The 18,353-nt window shown below is 41.5% G+C and overlaps 1 protein-coding gene across 2 annotated transcripts in view; it reads left to right on the forward strand.

Moving 5' to 3' along the window:
- The window catches only part of LOC112258953 (protein inscuteable homolog), an 81,408-nt gene extending 63,313 nt beyond the window's left edge, over positions 1–18,095 (forward strand). For both annotated transcript variants that reach the window (XM_042329476.1, XM_042329519.1), the window contains exons 7-13: positions 101–226; positions 11,632–11,803; positions 12,028–12,206; positions 13,961–14,027; positions 15,719–15,874; positions 16,201–16,277; positions 17,199–18,095. In XM_042329476.1, the coding sequence (XP_042185410.1) occupies positions 101–226; positions 11,632–11,803; positions 12,028–12,206; positions 13,961–14,027; positions 15,719–15,874; positions 16,201–16,277; positions 17,199–17,327 (906 nt within the window). In that variant the 3' untranslated portion in view covers positions 17,328–18,095. The remainder of the gene's footprint in view (positions 1–100; positions 227–11,631; positions 11,804–12,027; positions 12,207–13,960; positions 14,028–15,718; positions 15,875–16,200; positions 16,278–17,198) is intronic.
- Positions 18,096–18,353: the final 258 nt, after the last annotated feature.

Genomic DNA, 18,353 nt, shown 5'->3' on the forward strand with positions numbered 1-18,353 from the left:
TTAACATAAGCTCAGGCTAGCTTGTTAAGCACTGAGCATTGTCTGCTAATGTTAATGTGAATGATGATGCTAATGGTGTTGTTGTTTTGTTTGTCCACAGGAGGGAGCTGTGGTGGCACTGTTTAAGATCTGCCGGCAGGACTGCTTCAGCGACCTTTACGCACACGCCCTGAGGGCGGTGGCCTCCATATGTTGTGTGGAGGAGGGCATCAATCAGCTGGAGAAGGTAGTGTAGTGCGGCATTTATACCCATAGACACTAGCACACACACTCATTCAGAGGTTGGTTTTCACCGATGACGACAGTGGCATATGTCCAGCATGCTCTCCAGAAAGCTGCCAGGTGCTGGGTGGAGGTGTGGTTAGCCAACACTACTGGTGTCTGATACACAAACAAAAAGATTTGCACAGAAACATATGCATGCAGATGCAAACTGACACACACACAACCATACAACCATGAAACCATACAACCGTACACAAAAATGTATTTACTAATAGGCAGCAGAACACAGACAGACCAACAGACAGATAGACATTGGTCTGCTGGAGTGAGAGCTTCGGTGGGGGATGTTTAGTCTTCCAGTGAGCATGTATAAATGCTCAACTACTACACTGGGGCTGGAGGCCTCACACGCACAGCATATTTTTACAGGGGCACAAGTTTAATTTCACAGGTGAAAACATGCTAACGATCAGAGTAGTGGAATGCTTTTTCATTTTTTACATTTATTTTTAAAATATTTTCTTTAGGGGTAGATCAGCTTTAACATTGCAGATACAGTGCCTTGCGAAAGTATTCGGCCCCCTTGAACTTTGCGACCTTTTGCCACATTTCAGGCTTCAAACATAAAGATATAAAACTGTATTTTTTTGTGACGAATCAACAACAAGTGGGACACAATCATGAAGTGGAACGACATTTATTGGATATTTCAAACTTTTTTAACAAATCAAAAACTGAAAAATTGGGCGTGCAAAATTATTCAGCCCCCTTAAGTTAATACTTTGTAGCGCCACCTTTTGCTGCGATTACAGCTGTAAGTCGCTTGGGGTATGTCTCTATCAGTTTTGCACATCGAGAGACTGAAATTTTTTCCCATTCCTCCTTGCAAAACAGCTTGAGCTCAGTGAGGTTGGATGGAGAGCATTTGTGAACAGCAGTTTTCAGTTCTTTCCACAGATTCTCGATTGGATTCAGGTCTGGACTTTGACTTGGCCATTCTAACACCTGGATATGTTTATTTTTGAACCATTCCATTGTAGATTTTGCTTTATGTTTTGGATCATTGTCTTGTTGGAAGACAAATCTCCGTCCCAGTCTCAGGTCTTTTGCAGACTCCATCAGGTTTTCTTCCAGAATGGTCCTGTATTTGGCTCCATCCATCTTCCCATCAATTTTAACCATCTTCCCTGTCCCTGCTGAAGAAAAGCAGGCCCAAACCATGATGCTGCCACCACCATGTTTGACAGTGGGGATGGTGTGGTCAGGGTGATGAGCTGTGTTGCTTTTACGCCAAACATAACGTTTTGCATTGTTGCCAAAAAGTTCAATTTTGGTTTCATCTGACCAGAGCACCTTCTTCCACATGTTTGGTGTGTCTCCCAGGTGGCTTGTGGCAACTTTAAACAACACTTTTTATGGATATCTTTAAGAAATGGCTTTCTTCTTGCCACTCTTCCATAAAGGCCAGATTTGTCCAATATACGACTGATTGTTGTCCTATGGACAGAGTCTCCCACCTCAGCTGTAGATCTCTGCAGTTCATCCAGAGTGATCATGGGTCTGTTGGCTGCATCTCTGATCAGTCTTCTCCTTGTATGAGCTGAAAGTTTAGAGGGACGGCCAGGTCTTGGTAGATTTGCAGTGGTCTGATACTCCTTCCATTTCAATATTATCGCTTGCACAGTGCTCCTTGGGATGTTTAAAGCTTGGGAAATCCGGCTTTAAACGTCTTCACAACAGTATCTCGGACCTGCCTGGTGTGTTCCTTGTTCTTCATGATGCTCTCTGCGCTTTTAACGGACCTCTGAGACTATCACAGTGCAGGTGCATTTATACGGAGACTTGATTACACACAGGTGGATTGTATTTATCATCATTAGTCATTTAGGTCAACATTGGATCATTCAGAGATCCTCACTGAACTTCTGGAGAGAGTTTGCTGCACTGAAAGTAAAGGGGCTGAATAATTTTGCATGCCCAATTTTTCAGTTTTTGATTTGTTAAAAAAGTTTGAAATATCCAATAAATGTCGTTCCACTTCATGATTGTGTCCCACTTGTTGTTGATTCTTCACAAAAAAATACAGTTTTATATCTTTATGTTGGAAGCCTGAAATGTGGCAAAAGGTCGCAAAGTTCAAGGGGGCCGAATACTTTCGCAAGGCACTGTAGACTGTAGCTTCCGTCAATGTAATTGTCTGCATCATTTCCAATCCCACATATATTTTTGGGGTAAATATATGTATTTATATACATCAAATCAAATCAAATGTATTTATAAAGCCCTTCTTACATCAGCTGATCTCTCAAAGTGCTGTACAGAAACCCAGCATAAAACCCCAAACAACAAGCAATGCAGGTGTAGAAGCACGGTGGCTAGGAAAAACTCCATAGAAAGGCCCAAAACCTAGGAAGAAACCTAGAGAGGAACCAGGCTATGAGGGGTGGCCAGTCCTCTTCTGGCTGTGCCGGGTGGAGATTATAACAGAACATGGCAAAGATGTTCAAATGTTCATAAATGACCAGCATGGTCTAATAATAATAATCACAGTGGTTGTCAAGTTTGTAACAAGTCAGCACCTCAGGAATAAATGTCAGTTGGCTTTTCATAGCCGATCATTAAGAGTATCTCTACCGCTCCTGCTGTCTCTAGAGAGTTGAAAACAGCAGGTCTGGGACAGGTAGCACGTCCGGTGAACAGGTCAGGGTTCCATAGCCGCAGGTAGAACAGTCGAAACATACATGCATACATACATACATACATACATACATACATACATACATACATACATACATACATACATACATACATACATACATACATACATACATACATACATACATACATACATACATACATACATACATACATACATACATACATACATACATACACTACCATTCAATGTTTGGGGTCACTTCGAAATGTCCTTGTTTTTGAAAGAAAAGCTAATTTATTTGTTCATTAAAATAACATCAAATTGATCAGAAATACAGTGTAGACATTCCGACTCCGGGACGCTTATTTTATTTTTTTATTTTATTTTCCTTGTTGGACATAAAAGACTTTAAAAACACCAGTAAATCAGCTCCAAGTGATTTTAATTTTGTAAATCTGTTCCCAAGTATTACCACACACAATAGAGAGACATGTGATCATATACAAATGTAAGCAAGCATTGGATTTATTCTGTTTTAATAAAACGTTATATCTGTTTGGGCTTCTTGTAGTCAATATGCAGTCTAAAGATTATTTGTAATTCTAAACTGCGTGGTTCGAGCCCTGAATGCTGATCGGCTGACAGCCATGGTATATCAGTCCGTATACCATGGTTATGACAAAACATTCATTTCTACTGCTCTAATTACATTGATAGCCAGTTTATAATAGCAATAAGGCACCTCTGGGGTTTGTGATATATGGCCAATATACCACGGCTAAGGGCTGTATCCAGGCACTTCGTATTGCGTCGTGCTTAAGAACAGCCCTTAGCCATGGTATATTGGCCATATACCACACCACCTCAGGCCTTATTGCTTAATTATGTTCCGGCCCCGACCGTCACTCAAGAAAAAAATTGAGCTGAATCAAGCTGATGATCCCTGTTATATACATTTTACAGGCACAGTATATTTTACATTTGTTATTTTGTTGTTATCAGTCCCACCCTTCAGCTCCATTCAACCCCTCCCATCTATCTCTTAACTAAAGGATTGGCCCCTGTTTTTTTTTTCACCTAAAATGACACCCAAATCTAACTGCCTGTAGCTCAGGCCCTGAAGCAAGGATATGTATATTCTTGGTGCCATTTGAAAGGAAACACTTTGATGTTTCTGTAAATGTTAAAGGAATGTAGGAGAAATCAACACATCAGATCTGGTAAAAAGATAATACAAAGAAAAAAACGACCTTTTTTTGTATTTGTTTTGTACCATCAGCTTTGAATTGCAAGAGAAAAGCTATCATGTATTATGCCAGCCCAGGTGCAATTTATATTTTGGCCACTAGATGGCAGCAGTGTATGTGCAAAGTTTTAGACTCCAATGAACCATTGCTCAAAATGTTGTATCAAGACAGCCCAAATGTGCCTAATTTGTTTATTAATAACTTTTCATGTTCAAAACTGGGCACTTTTATCAAACAATAGCATGGTATTCTTTCACTGTAATAGCTACTCTAAATTGTACAGTGCAGTTAGATTAACAATAATTTAAGTTTTTTGACAATTTCAGATTTATCTATGTCCTGGGAAATGTTCTTGTTATTTACAACCTCATGCTAATTGCATCAACTGTCCCGCAGAAGAAGTTAACACCATCCAGATTAGATTTCTATTTGCCATATGTTTTTCAACTGTGCTGTGATGCTCCACAAAAGATCTGAACATTTCTACTCTCATAGTTTCTACAGATTGTAAATGAAAGATAAAATGTTTTTCTAAATGTATTATTATATTATTGATCGATTGACTATGCCTTTTCAAGTCACCCAGTAGTGCCATCTGTAGTGTTAGCTCCAAGTAAATGTTGCAATTCTTCAGCCATTCCTGGACATGTGACCAAAAATTAGCTACATATGGACAGTACCAAAATAAATGATCTAATGACCTCGCGACAAAATATGCAGAGCTGGGAAGGTTGTATCCACATATATATCTAAAATTATATTGGTAGCAAGAATTTTGTAGTCATTTACATTTTTGAATCTGGTGTTGTATTGCATGTCAATTCGTAAACCATGTGCCATGGAATCGGTACATCAAAGATCTCTACCCAATTATTTTGCAATCTCTATGGCAAAGCTGTCATTTTTTTTGTCCTTAAATGAAACTGGTATAAATTTATATTTATCACAATTTTCTTCGACCTCTACGGGATCAGTATCCCTAAACCGGGACGGTTGTTGCTAACGTGACTAGAATGACACCGTAAGTATCAGCCACATTTCCAGGACATAGACATTTCTGGGCAGAAAGCTTAAATTCTTGTTAATCTAACTGCACTGTCCAATTTACAGTAGCTTTACAGTGAAAGAATACCATGCTATTGTTTGAGGAGAGTACACAACAACAAAACACTGCAACTGGTTTGATACATTCACCTTTGAAGGTAAATAATGTACTTACATTCAGAAATCTTGCTCTGATTTGTTATCCTAAGAGTCCCAGAGATAAAAGGTTGCATCATTTTGTTTGATAAAATCAATTTTTATTTTCAAATGTTGGAACTGGGTTCTTGTCACGTTCTGACCATCGTTCGTATGTGTTTTCCTTGTTTTAGTGTTGGTCAGGACGTGAGCTGGGTGGGCATTCTGTGTTGTGTGTCTGGTTTGTCTATTTCTATGTTTGGCCTGATATGGTTCTCAATCAGAGGCAGGTGTTAGTCATTGTCTCTGATTGGGAACCATATTTAGGTAGCCTGTTTTGTGTTGGGTTTTGTGGGTGATTGTCCTTAGTGTCCTTGTTCCTGTATCTGTGTTAGTTTACACTAGTGTAGGCTGTTTCGGTTTTCGTTACGTTCTTTGTTTTTGTAGTGTTGAATATTGATTCGTGTTTTACGTTTGTTCATTAAACATGGATCGCAATCTCCACGCCGCATTTTGGTCCGACTCTCATTCACACCTAGAAAACCGTTACAGTTCTACTAGGCAAGTCAGTTGAATAATAACAGCCTACCAAAAGGCAAAAGGACTCGTGTGGGGACGAGGGCCTGGGATAAAAAATAAATACAATATAAATATAGGACAAAACACACATCACAACAAGAGAGACAACACAACAGGCAAAAGGACTGGGAATACAAAAATAAAATAAATGTAAATATAGGACAAAACACACATCACAACAAGAGAGACAACACAACACGACCTAAAGTTAGAACCCCTGCTGTCTCAAATAACCGAAAGTGAGCGATTGTAGTCTGAATAAATGGCATAAGGCCATTCATCAACATGGGGTGAGACATTCTTACTAATTTGCTAGTGATCCAGTTTGGATTTAAGTAAAACTTTTGTATGACTGACGCCTATAGTGAGAGGTCTAATGTTTTATTATTTAATAATTTATACCCTTCAAATTCATATTCATTATATAAGTAGGCCCTTTTAATTTTGTCTGGCTCGCCGTTCCAAATAAAATGTAATATTTTTTGCTGATATAACTTTAAAAAACAGGTGTAGGCAAAACCGAAAGCAAATAGGTAAACTGGGATATGACTAAAGAGTTAATCTGGGTGATTTTTCCACAAATAGACAGGTATTTTATTTTCCATGGTAGCACGATCTTCTCTATTTTTGCTAACTTTCTATTAAATTGTATTGGAGTGAGATAATTTCTTTCTTTTGGGATATGTATACTGATAGTCTTGCGCTTCAGTAGTAAAGTCTTGTGCTTCAGTAGGCCTATATAATGTATACTGATAGTCTTGTGCTTCAGTAGTAAAGTCTTGTGCTTCAGTAGGCCTATATAATGTATACCAATAGTCTTGTGCTTCAGTAGGCCTATATAATGTATACCAATAGTCTTGTGCTTCAGTAGGCCTATATAAACAGAGTCTTGTGTTTCAGTAAACCTATTTAAACAGCCTTGTGCTTCAGTGGGCCTACATAAACAGAGTCTTGTTCTTCAGTAGGGGGATATAAACAGAGTATTGTGCTTCAGTAGGGGGATATAAAGAGTATTGTGCTTCAGTAGGGGGATATAAACAGAGTATTGTGCTTCAGTAGGGGGATATAAAGAGTATTGTGCTTCAGTAGGGGGATATAAACAGAGTATTGTGCTTCAGTAGGGGGATATAAACAGAGTATTGTGCTTCAGTAGGGGGATATAAAGAGTATTGTGCTTCAGTAGGGGGATATAAACAGAGTCTTGTTCATCAGTAGGGGGATATAAACAGAGTATTGTGCTTCAGTAGGGGGATATAAAGAGTATTGTGCTTCAGTAGGGGGATATAAACAGAGTCTTGTTCTTCAGTAGGGGATATAAACAGAGTATTGTGCTTCAGTAGGGGATATAAAGAGTATTGTGCTTCAGTAGGGGGATATAAACAGAGTCTTGTTCTTCAGTAGGGGGATATAAACAGAGTATTGTGCTTCAGTAGGGGGATATAAAGAGTATTGTGCTTCAGTAGGGGGATATAAACAGAGTATTGTGCTTCAGTAGGCCTATATAAACAGCCTTGTTCTTCAGTAGGGGGATATAAACAGAGTATTGTGCTTCAGTAGGGGGATATAAACAGAGTATTGTGCTTCAGTAGGGGGATATAAACAGAGTCTTGTTCTTCAGTAGGGGGATATAAACAGAGTATTGTGCTTCAGTAGAGGGATATAAAGAGTATTGTGCTTCAGTAGGGGGATATAAACAGAGTCTTGTTCTTCAGTAGGGGATATAAACAGAGTCTTGTGCTTCAGTAGGGGATATAAAACAGAGTATTGTGCTTCAGTAGGGGGATATAAACAGAGTATTGTGCTTCAGTAGGGGATATAAACAGAGTCTTGTTCTTCAGTAGGGGGATATAAACAGAGTATTGTGCTTCAGTAGGGGGATATAAAGAGTATTGTGCTTCAGTAGGGGGATATAAACAGAGTCTTGTGCTTCAGTAGGCCAATATAAACAGCCTTGTGCTTCAGTAGGGGGATATAAACAGAGTCATGTTCTTCAGTAGGGGGATATAAACAGAGTATTGTGCTTCAGTAGGCCTATATAAACAGCCTTGTGCTTCAGTAGGGGGATATAAACAGAGTCTTGTTCTTCAGTAGGGGGATATAAACAGAGTATTGTGCTTCAGTAGGGGGATATAAACAGAGTATTGTGCTTCAGTAGGGGGATATAAACAGAGTCTTGTGCTTCAGTAGGCCTATATAAACAGCCTTGTGCTTCAGTAGGGGGATATAAACAGAGTATTGTGTTTCAGTAGGCATATATATTCTAAGTATTGTCCTTTAGTAGGACGATATAAACAGAGTATTGTGCTTCAGTAGGCCGATATAAACAGCCTTGTGCTTCAGTAGGCCTATTTAAACAGAGTCTTGTGTTTCAGTAGACCTATATAAACATAGTCTTGTGATTAAGTAGGGGGATATAAACAGAGTATTGTGCTTCAGTAGGACTATATAAACAGATTCTTTTGCTTATGTAGGCCTATATAAACAGAATCTTGTACTTCAGTAGGGGGATATAAACAGAGTATTGTGTTTCAGTAGGCATATATATTCAAAGTATTGTCCTTTAGTAGGACGATATAAACAGAGTATTGTGCTTCAGTAGGCCGATATAAACAGCCTTGTGCTTCAGTAGGCCTATTTAAACAGAGTCTTGTGCTTCAGTAGGCCGATAGAAACAGTCTTGTGCTTCAGTAGGGGGATATAAACAGAGTATTGTGCTTCAGTAGGTGTTTTTAAACAGTCTTGTGCTTCAGTAGGCCGATAGAAACAGAGTCTTTTGCTTCAGTAGGCCGATAGAAACAGTCTTGTGCTTCAGTAGGGGGATATAAACAGAGTATTGTGCTTCAATAGGCATTTTTAAACAGTCTTGTGCTTCAGTAGGTCTATGTAAACAGTCTTGTGCTTCAGTAGGTGTTTTTAAACAGTCTTGTGCTTCAGTAGGCTGATATAAACAGAGTCTTGTGCTTCAGTAGGCCGATAGAAACAGAGTCTTGTGTTTCAGTAGGCCGATAGAAACAGAGTCTTGTGCTTCAGTAGGCCGATAGAAACAGAGTCTTGTGCTTCAGTAGGCCGATAGAAACAGAGTCTTGTGCTTCAGTAGGCCGATATAAACAGAGTCTTGTGCTTCAGTAGGCCGATAGAAACAGAGTCTTGTGCTTCAGTAGGCCGATAGAAACAGAGTCTTGTGCTTCAGTAGGCCGATAGAAACAGTCTTGTGCTTCAGTAGGCCGATAGAATCAGAATCTTTATGTGTGTTTTTCTTTCTTCTTTTGAGAACAAACAAAAACCACAAAGCATCTCCACCCATGAAAGTCAAGTACAACCCCATTCACTGATTAATGATGCCACACCGGCATCTGTGTCTGCTCAAAGAGCAGCTTGGAGAACGGAGTCAGTCAGGTGTAGATACGCTAGACAGCATAGCAATGACAATCGGCCCCAGATTAGATCCTCCAGGAAGGGGGAACTGTCGCTGAAGTGGATGCCACAAACCGACCATGAGCCATCGCTCAGCCACGACAACCACACCTGTCGAGTGATGGAGGAAAGGGAAGGATTCACTCCTTGTGTTTCATTGTGGCAGGTAGCCTAGTGGTTAGAGCGTTGGACTAGTAACCGAAAGGCTGCAAGATTAAATCCTCGAGCTGACAAGGTAAAAATCAGTCATTCTGCCCCTGGACAAGGCAGTTTACCCACTGTTCCTAGGCCGTCATTGAAAATAAGACTTTTTTCTTAACTGACTTGCCTATTTAAATAAAGGTAAACACAAAATATAATAATAATTGGTGGGAAACAGCTTGTTTACTTACTTCTGTTGGGGCTTGTGGTTAAAACAGTAAGATCAGGATTAAGTTGAACCTCCGTGGTCGTGTCTACTGCACTCTAAAAGGCACAAGTAGTCGAGCCAAGTAAGTGTCTTCTTCCACACGATTAGTAATACATTTTGGAAGACATCCGGAGTAGACCGGGGGCAAGATATGAATGAGAAGTTCATCTCAGTGCAGCATTTCGGGAAGAGGGATGGGAGAGGTGGGCGGAAGAGGGGATTGTTCCGCGTCGATTTGTCCTATCATCAAGCTCATAGTGATGTTCTACAGGAAATGTCTCTGACAGGTGTGTCTAGGATGGATACTTTGTATGAGCTCACTCGAAACAATTCTACTCACGTTGAAAGTTTTTTGTAGGCGTTTTCACAGAGAGACAAAAAAGCTAAAAGTGCCAATTATTGCAATGTTTTTCTGTTTGGGTGCCCTGTATTTTAACACTGGTCGCTTCCATTACAGACTTGACCGTCAAATCCTTCAAAAGGTAGGGTTAGACAGGTTATCTGTTTTGAGGTAAAAAAAATTGCTCATATTAATAAAAGGTTTAGTTTTATTCACAGTATATTTGCCGGGTCACCGGCACTACTGTTCTAAGATGCAAGGTCTCTAAGGTACTGTTTGTTATGGTAGTGGGAAGTGCACCAGAATTTAGTCTACGCAACATTGCCACCATGTGGATAAATATATTATATTTCCAAACCTGGATGAAAAAGTTCACTGTATAGACATCTTTCTCTCTCACACACTCTCACACACTCTCACTCTCTCTCACTTACACTCTCACTCTCTCTCACTCACACTCACACTCACACTCACACTCTTACTCTCTCTCACTCACACTCACACTCTCACTCTCACTCTCACTCACACTCACACTCACTCTCACTCTCACTCTCACTCTCACTCATACACACACACACACACACACACAGACACTTCTCGACCATCACACCATCACACTTCTCCAACATCCACACTTTTTTTCCCATTGTGACTATTTATAAAATCGCCAAGCCCAACGCTTTTTCTACCGTTATTGAATCAGATTTTATTGGAATACTCCTGTTTCACTTAACTATATTAGGAGACAACGACATTAGGTCTGCACCAATGAGGTGACAATTTTGAGAGATACGTGAATCACATTCCCCCAAACCTGATGTGCACATGTGGGAAATGGCAGGCGAGATCTGTGAGCCCTGTGATCCCTCAGCCCCAGAGGGAGATGGCCGTAACATTGGAGTGGTGTCGATTAATCGTGATTGCTTTATGGGCAGGGCTGCTAAGTCTCAACCGGGTTGGCACCGGACACTTAACCAGGGTGGACCCCGGACACTTAACCAGGGATAAGCTGGACACAACCCAGGACACTTAACTACCTGTCTGGACCGCCTGAAAATAGAGCCTACTATATGGGGATTCTTAGATGAATCAAAGGCAGCTATCAATCCAATGAGATGCTCGGGGCTTGTTACATCATATGTGGTTATCATATGTGGGACTTCTTCAATGAATTCCAAATGGACTTGTGTGTGTTGTACTGTACTGCGTGTCTGTGTGTGTGTGTGTGTGTGATGGTGTGTGTGTCTGTGTGTGTGTGTGTGATGGTGTGCGTGTGTGTGTGTGTGTGTGTGTGTGTGCGATGGTGTGCGTAGCCTGGTGGAGAGGAAAGGGAAAAGGGGATACCTAATCAGTTGTACAACTGAATGCATTCAACTGAATGCGTCTTCCGCATTTAGCCCAACCCCTCTGAATCAGAGAGGTGCAGGGGGTTGCCTTAATCGACATCCACGTCTTCGGCTCCCGGAGAACAGTGGGTTAACTGCCTTGCGTATCATCTTTATGTTTAGTATTAGAGGATTCGACATAACAGAATGTGCTTGTCATTGTCTGCTATGCATATGCATCACCCGTCTTATAGGTGGATGGGATCCTGTGCTTGGCGGACATCCTGACCGATGAGAACAGAGCTGAGTCTGCGAGGGCAGAGGCAGCGGCAGTGGTGGCCCAGATCACCTCACCCCACCACACCTCCACCCAGCACCTGGGCAGCTTCCTGGAGAGCATGGAGGACATTGTCACCGCTCTCATTAGTGAGTGCATGGATGCTGTACTGCAGGGCTTTGATGTGGCTAGATCAGTCTGTTCATTCTGAAACACTTTAAAGGAAAAACAAGAGAACGGGCAGCTCCTTCACTTAGTTTTGGGATGGGGATGCAGAAAATGTAACCACTCAAATTCAAAGGTGGAGCTATGAATGTAAGGTCCATGAGGTCAAGGTGATTTTTGAAGATGAAAGTTTGTGTGTTTCCTCCAGAGTTGTGTGGGAGTGCCTCCTGTGGTGAGGTCTTCCTCCTTGCATCTGCTGCCCTTGCCAACATCACATTCTTCGACAGCATGGCCTGTGAGATCCTCCTCCAGCTCAACGCCATCCACATCCTCCTACAGGCATGCAAAGACCGCCAGAGAGTTGATACTCCCTACTCTAAAGACCAGGTAGAGGACATGCTGATCTATATGTAGATTATTGCTCAACCAAGACCATGGTTTCAGTAGAGTGATTGGTTAAAATGCTGCGCTCGGGAGAGGGAGGGGACCTACCCTGTCACATATGTACAGTGGGGCAAAAAAGTATTTAGTCATCCACCAATTGTGCAAGTTATCCAACTTAAAAAGATGAGAGAGGCCTGTAATTTTCATCATAGGTACACTTCAACTATGACAGACAAAATGAGAAAGAAAATCCCAGAAAATCACATTGTAGGATTTTTAATGAATTTATTTGCAAATTATGGTGGAAAATAAGTATTTGGTCAATAACAAAAGTTTATCTCAATACTTTGTTATATACCCTTTGTTGGCAATGACAGAGGTCAAACGTTTTCTGTAAGTCTTCACAAGGTTTTCACACACTGTTGCTGGCATTTTGGCCCCTTCCTCCATAAAGATCTCCTCTAGAGCAGTGCCCGGGCGGTGTGTTTGGGATCATTGCCATGCTGAAAGACCCAGCCGTTTTTCATCTTCAATGCCCTTGCTGATGGAAGGAGGTTTTCACTCAAATACATACATGGCCCCATTCATTCTTTCCTTTACACGGATCAGAAAAACAGCCCCAAAGCATGATGTTTCCATCCCCATGCTTCACAGTAGGTATGGTGTTCTTTGGATGCTACTCAGCATTCTTTGTCCTCCAAACACGACGAGTTGAGTTTTTACCAAAAAGTTATATTTTGGTTTCATCTGACCATATGACATTCTCCCAGTCTTCTTCTGGATCATCCAAATGCTCTCTAGCAAACTTCAGACGGGCCTGGACATGTACTGGCTTAAGCAGGGTGACACGTCTGGCACTGCAGTATTTGAGTCCCTGGCGGCGTAGTGTGTTACTGATGGTAGGCTTTGTTACTTTGGTCCCAGCTCAATGCAGGTCATTTACGAGGTCCCTCCGTGTGGATCTGGGATTTTTGCTCACCGTTCTTGTGATAATTTTGACCCCGCGGGGTGAGATCTTGCGTGGAGCCCCAGATCGAGGGAGATTATCAGTGGTCGTGTATGTCTTCCATTTCCTAATAATTGCTCCCACAGTTGATTTCTTCAAACCAAGCTATTGCAGATTCAGTCTTCCCAGCCTGGTGCAGTTCTACAATTTTGTTTCTGGTGTCCTTTGACAGCTCTTTGGTCTCGGCCATAGTGGAGTTTGGAGTGTGACTGTTTGAGGTTGTGGACAGGTGTCTTTTATACTGATAACAAGATCAAACAGGTGCCATTAATACAGGTAACGAGTGGAGGACAGAGGAGCCTCTTAAGAAGAAGTTACAGGTCTGTGAGAGAAATAAATCTTGCTTGTTTGTAGGTGACCAAATACTTATTTTCCACCATAATTTGCAAATAAATTCATTAAAAATCCTACAATGTGATTTCTGGATTTTTTTTTCTCATTTTGTCTGTCATAGTTGAAGTGTACCTATGATGAAAATTACAGGCCTCTCATCTTGTCGGAGAACTTGCACAATTGGTGGCTGACTAAATACTTTTTTGCCCCACTGTAAACACCTTCATGTGTACACACCTGCCATATCTTCCTAATTTCCTAAGAGGGCATCCCATAAGAACAGATTTACCATAAGTCAAAGTACTGTAGAATTTGAGTAATTCATGCCCAGCACTGTCATATTTTACAAGGAGGCATGCTAAAATGGGTTGAGTGTTGTCAAATCTCCGGTATGCCCTGTTGACTGTGGTCCGTTTAGGTGGTTACCATCTTGGCAAACCTCTCTGTTTTGGAGCAGTCTGCACCTGAAATCCTGCAAGAGAAAGGTACGTTAAAACCTGTTTTTACCAGTATTTGATGTATGTGAATGAGACTAACATCATGTTAAATATCTCCACACATGTATTCGCTGGTCATGACAGAGACATTGATTAATATCAAAGGAGGGAGTTAACAGAGAGATGACAATCAGATATTTCTTTTTTATTGCAATTCTCTTAAAATCCTCAAGATGACAACGTAAACCCACATTTCTGCCATGTTGCCTGCTTCCTCAACCCTCTTAGTCTCTGTCCCCGGACTCTTTCTTGTTGATGTTGTGTATTAAAGCCCTTGACTCCATGTTAGATTTGTCTTTTTCTCCTGTTTCTCTTGTCCTCTGTTTGTCTGTGTGCTGTGTCTACGTCCTCTGTCTGTGTGTGATACGTCTTCTTCCTCTGTCTGTCTGTGTGTTGTGTCTACTTCCTCTGTCTGTCTGTGTGTGATGTGTCTACTTCCTCTGTCTGTCTGTGTGTGATGTGTCTACTTCCTCTGTCTGTCTGTGTGTTGTTGTCTACATCCTCTGTCTGTGTGTGTTGAGTCTACTTCCTCTGTCTGTCTGTGTGTTGTGTCTACTTCCTCTGTCTGTCTGTGTGTGATGTGTCTACTTCCTCTGTCTGTCTGTGTGTGATGTGTCTACTTCCTCTGTCTGTCTGTGTGTTGTTGTCTGTCTGTGTGTGTGTCTACTTCCTCTGTCTGTCTGTGTGTTGTGTCTACTTCCTCTGTCTGTCTGTGTGTGATGTGTCTACTTCCTCTGTCTGTCTGTCTGTCTGTGTCTGTCTGTGTGTGATACGTCTTCTTCCTCTGTCTGTCTGTGTGTTGTGTCTACTTCCTCTGTCTGTCTGTGTGTGATGTGTCTACTTCCTCTGTCTGTCTGTGTGTGATGTGTCTACTTCCTCTGTCTGTCTGTGTGTTGTTGTCTACATCCTCTGTCTGTCTGTCTGTCTGTGTGTTGTGTCTACTTCCTCTGTCTGTCTGTGTGTGATGTGTCTACTTCCTCTGTCTGTCTGTGTGTGATGTGTCTACTTCCTCTGTCTGTCTGTGTGTTGTTGTCTACATCTGTCTGTGTGTGTTGAGTCTACTTCCTCTGTCTGTCTGTGTGTTGTGTCTACTTCCTCTGTCTGTCTGTGTGTGATGTGTCTACTTCCTCTGTCTGTCTGTGTGTTGTGTCTACTTCCTCTGTCTGTCTGTGTGTGATGTGTCTACTTCCTCTGTCTGTCTGTGTGATGTGTCTACTTCCTCTGTCTGTCTGTGTGTTGTGTCTACTTCCTCTGTCTGTCTTTGTGTTGTTGTCTACATCCTCTGTCTGTGTGTGATGTGTCCACGTCCTCTGTCTGTGTGTGTGTTGTGTCTACTTCCTCTGTCTGTCTGTGTGTTGTGTCTACTTCCTCTGTCTGTCTTTGTGTTGTTGTCTACATCCTCTGTCTGTCTGTGTGTTGTGTCTACTTCCTCTGTCTGTCTCTGTGTTGCTGTCTACATCCTCTGTCTGTCTGTGTGTGGTGTGTCTACTTCCTCTGTCTGTGTGATGTGTCTATTTCCTCTGTCTGCCTGTGCGTGATGTGTCTATTTCCTCTGTCTGTCTGTTTGTGATGTGTCTACATCCTCTGCCTGTCTGTGTGTTGTGTGTCTACATCCTCTGTCTGTCTGTGTGATGTGTCTACATCCTCTGTCTGTCTGTGTTGTGTGTTGTGTCTGCTAGGTGTTGAGAGACTGCTCCAGCTGCTGGGTGAGAAGCCGTCCTCCTCTAGTCCATCGGAGGGCGCTGCGTGCGAGAGGGTCCAGCAGAAAGCCGCTGTCACACTGGCCCGACTGAGCAGAGACCCGGACATAGCCCAAACAGCCATCCAGCTGCAAGGTAGAGGCCCTCTCAGGTCAAACCAGTCCCCATACTTTTCAACCCTTTTTTACTCTCGTAATCACAGTAGTTATAGGAACTACAGGAGGTTGGTGGCACATTAATTGGGGAAGCAGGCTCATAGTATTGGCTTTAATGGAGTTAATGGAATGGTAATCGAACTCAACCAAATACATGGTTTCCATGTGTTTGGTACCATTCCATTGACTCCATTCCAGACATTGTTATGAGCCGTCCTCCTCTCAGCAGCCTCCTGTGATAGGAACTTTGTGTAGGTCAATCGACAACACAATTTCTAAACTGACCATGGTCTTCCATTTCTCCAGCTGTCCCTCGACTAATCGAACTGTGTCGCTCACCAGCGGAGCGGAACAACAGTGACTCTGTACTAGTTGCATGCCTGGTAGGTATATTTAAATAAGTGTTTGTATGGTTGTCTTTGTACAATAGTTATATTTCTGAGAATGTGTTTGAATGTGAACCTAAAATGTAAATAATATATTTCCCACAAACATGGGCTACACTCTGTGAAGTAATTTTTTCCCAGTGCATAAGTGTGTCTGAGAACTTAATGAGAGGTTTATATCCATGGGACAAAAAGACAGCAATCTGAACCAGTCTTCTCACCGTAAGGAGATCCCACTATATAAGGAAGCAGGTTTTGTTGAAACATTTCACACGTATTCCTGTTCATCCTTTATCATTCAGTTCTCAGGCCAGATCACAGGCCAGATCACAGGCCAGATCACAGGCCAGATCACAGGCCAGATAAAGAGCTCTTTAGACTGGTGTAAAAGAGTCAGAGGCTTAATGAATATTGCTGGACGGTTCTTGCACATAAGGGCTCTCTCCTTCACTGTTTTACACTGCTTGTTATACTTAAGTACATTTAATAGGATTCTTTTTTTATCACTATTGCCAGAGGTTATAATGGAGATTTTGTCAGTGTTGAACCAGCCTTCAAAGAGGGTTGGCTTTCAGAGAACATTTTGTTAACTAATATGTAGTAAATAATTGACATTCCCCTGCTGGAGTAGAACTGTTGTCTTGTTTCATACCGCCATGCTCCCTCTCAGTTGTACTGTAACACAGAATACTGAAGCAGTCATGCACTGCACAGTGTCTGTCAAACCTCAGCCCATTAATAAATAGCTGAAGGACTTATATCTGATAATCAGCTATATCTCGATTTGTAGTCTATATTGATCTATATCTATAGTGATCAATATTGGTTTATTCTGTGCTATGTCATACGCTACAGTGCAGTCGATTAAATAGGTGTTGAATGTCTTCACTGATCCACCCCTCTCCCTGCGCTCTGCAGGCTGCCCTGAGGAGGCTGGCAGCAGGGTGTCCAGACAGCATCGAGGCCACCGACCACCAGCAGCTGATCAAGCCCAGACTGGTGGACTCTTTCCTGCTGTGCTCCAACATGGAAGAAAGCTTTGTATGAGAAGAGAGCTTTATAGGACGATCCAGAGCGGAGGGGTTGAGTGCACAGGCACTGGAGGAGTCTCAGTGACCACTCACTCCAGCTTGAGACTAAAAAGGACACAAGACAAAGGAGGGGTTGCAGAAATCAGTCCCTATATCCCAAAGCATACATTAAATGTATACCCAAAAATCTGAGCATAAACGGAATTGCTGTTAATAATTACAGAATTGACATTCTCGGAGTATAAAACACCGAAACTCAGGGACATGTACATGTTGGCAGCATTCATGAAATCGTACTTATTGGTTATAATTCATCTCATAATAACATTCATAGTGTACATGGGACCACCATGCATGAAATAAAAATAATCAGTATTTTGTGTCAGCTGCCAATTTAATGGGTTGTTCAAATATTAGAAACTACTATTGTGTTCTGTTACTTACAGATAAGAATGTGTTTAATGAGTTGTTGGTGGACATACAGTATATTCAGGGTATTTGATTACATTATCTCATTTCACTCTCTTGTTCAGGGGAGGTAATAATATAGGTTACAGATTTTAGTGTGCTGTTGTGAGCGGAAGGTGACTTCTAAAGTAGGTTTCCTTGGAAACAAAGTGCTTTGAAATCTATAATATTGTATCTGTATTTCTTGCCTTGGATCTAAAACATTGTATTTGCTACAAAGAAACATACTGTAAATGTGTTGTAAACCACAATCTCTATTAAATTACTATTATAATGTATGGCATGCATATACTGTAATAAAGGGAAGAATATCTTATAATGGAATGTTGTATTTTTTGTCACTGTTAAGACAGGTATCCATTCAGAAAGGGACCCGATTGGAACTAGGCTTCACTGCTGTGCTAAATGTGACCAGAGAAAACTAAGCGAAAACACGAGTATCATGCCACACCAAAGGTAGAACTTGGCTCATCACAGCGAGACCACGTCAGAGGAGATTACTGTTAAATAATCAATGATGCCTTGTGTCCCTTCATAAGGCCTAATGAGGGTCCAAAGTCTGTAGCCATGCTTC

The sequence above is a fragment of the Oncorhynchus tshawytscha genome, linkage group LG01 (genome assembly GCF_018296145.1).
Source record: "Oncorhynchus tshawytscha isolate Ot180627B linkage group LG01, Otsh_v2.0, whole genome shotgun sequence".
In the NCBI taxonomy this organism is placed as follows: domain Eukaryota; kingdom Metazoa; phylum Chordata; class Actinopteri; order Salmoniformes; family Salmonidae; genus Oncorhynchus; species Oncorhynchus tshawytscha.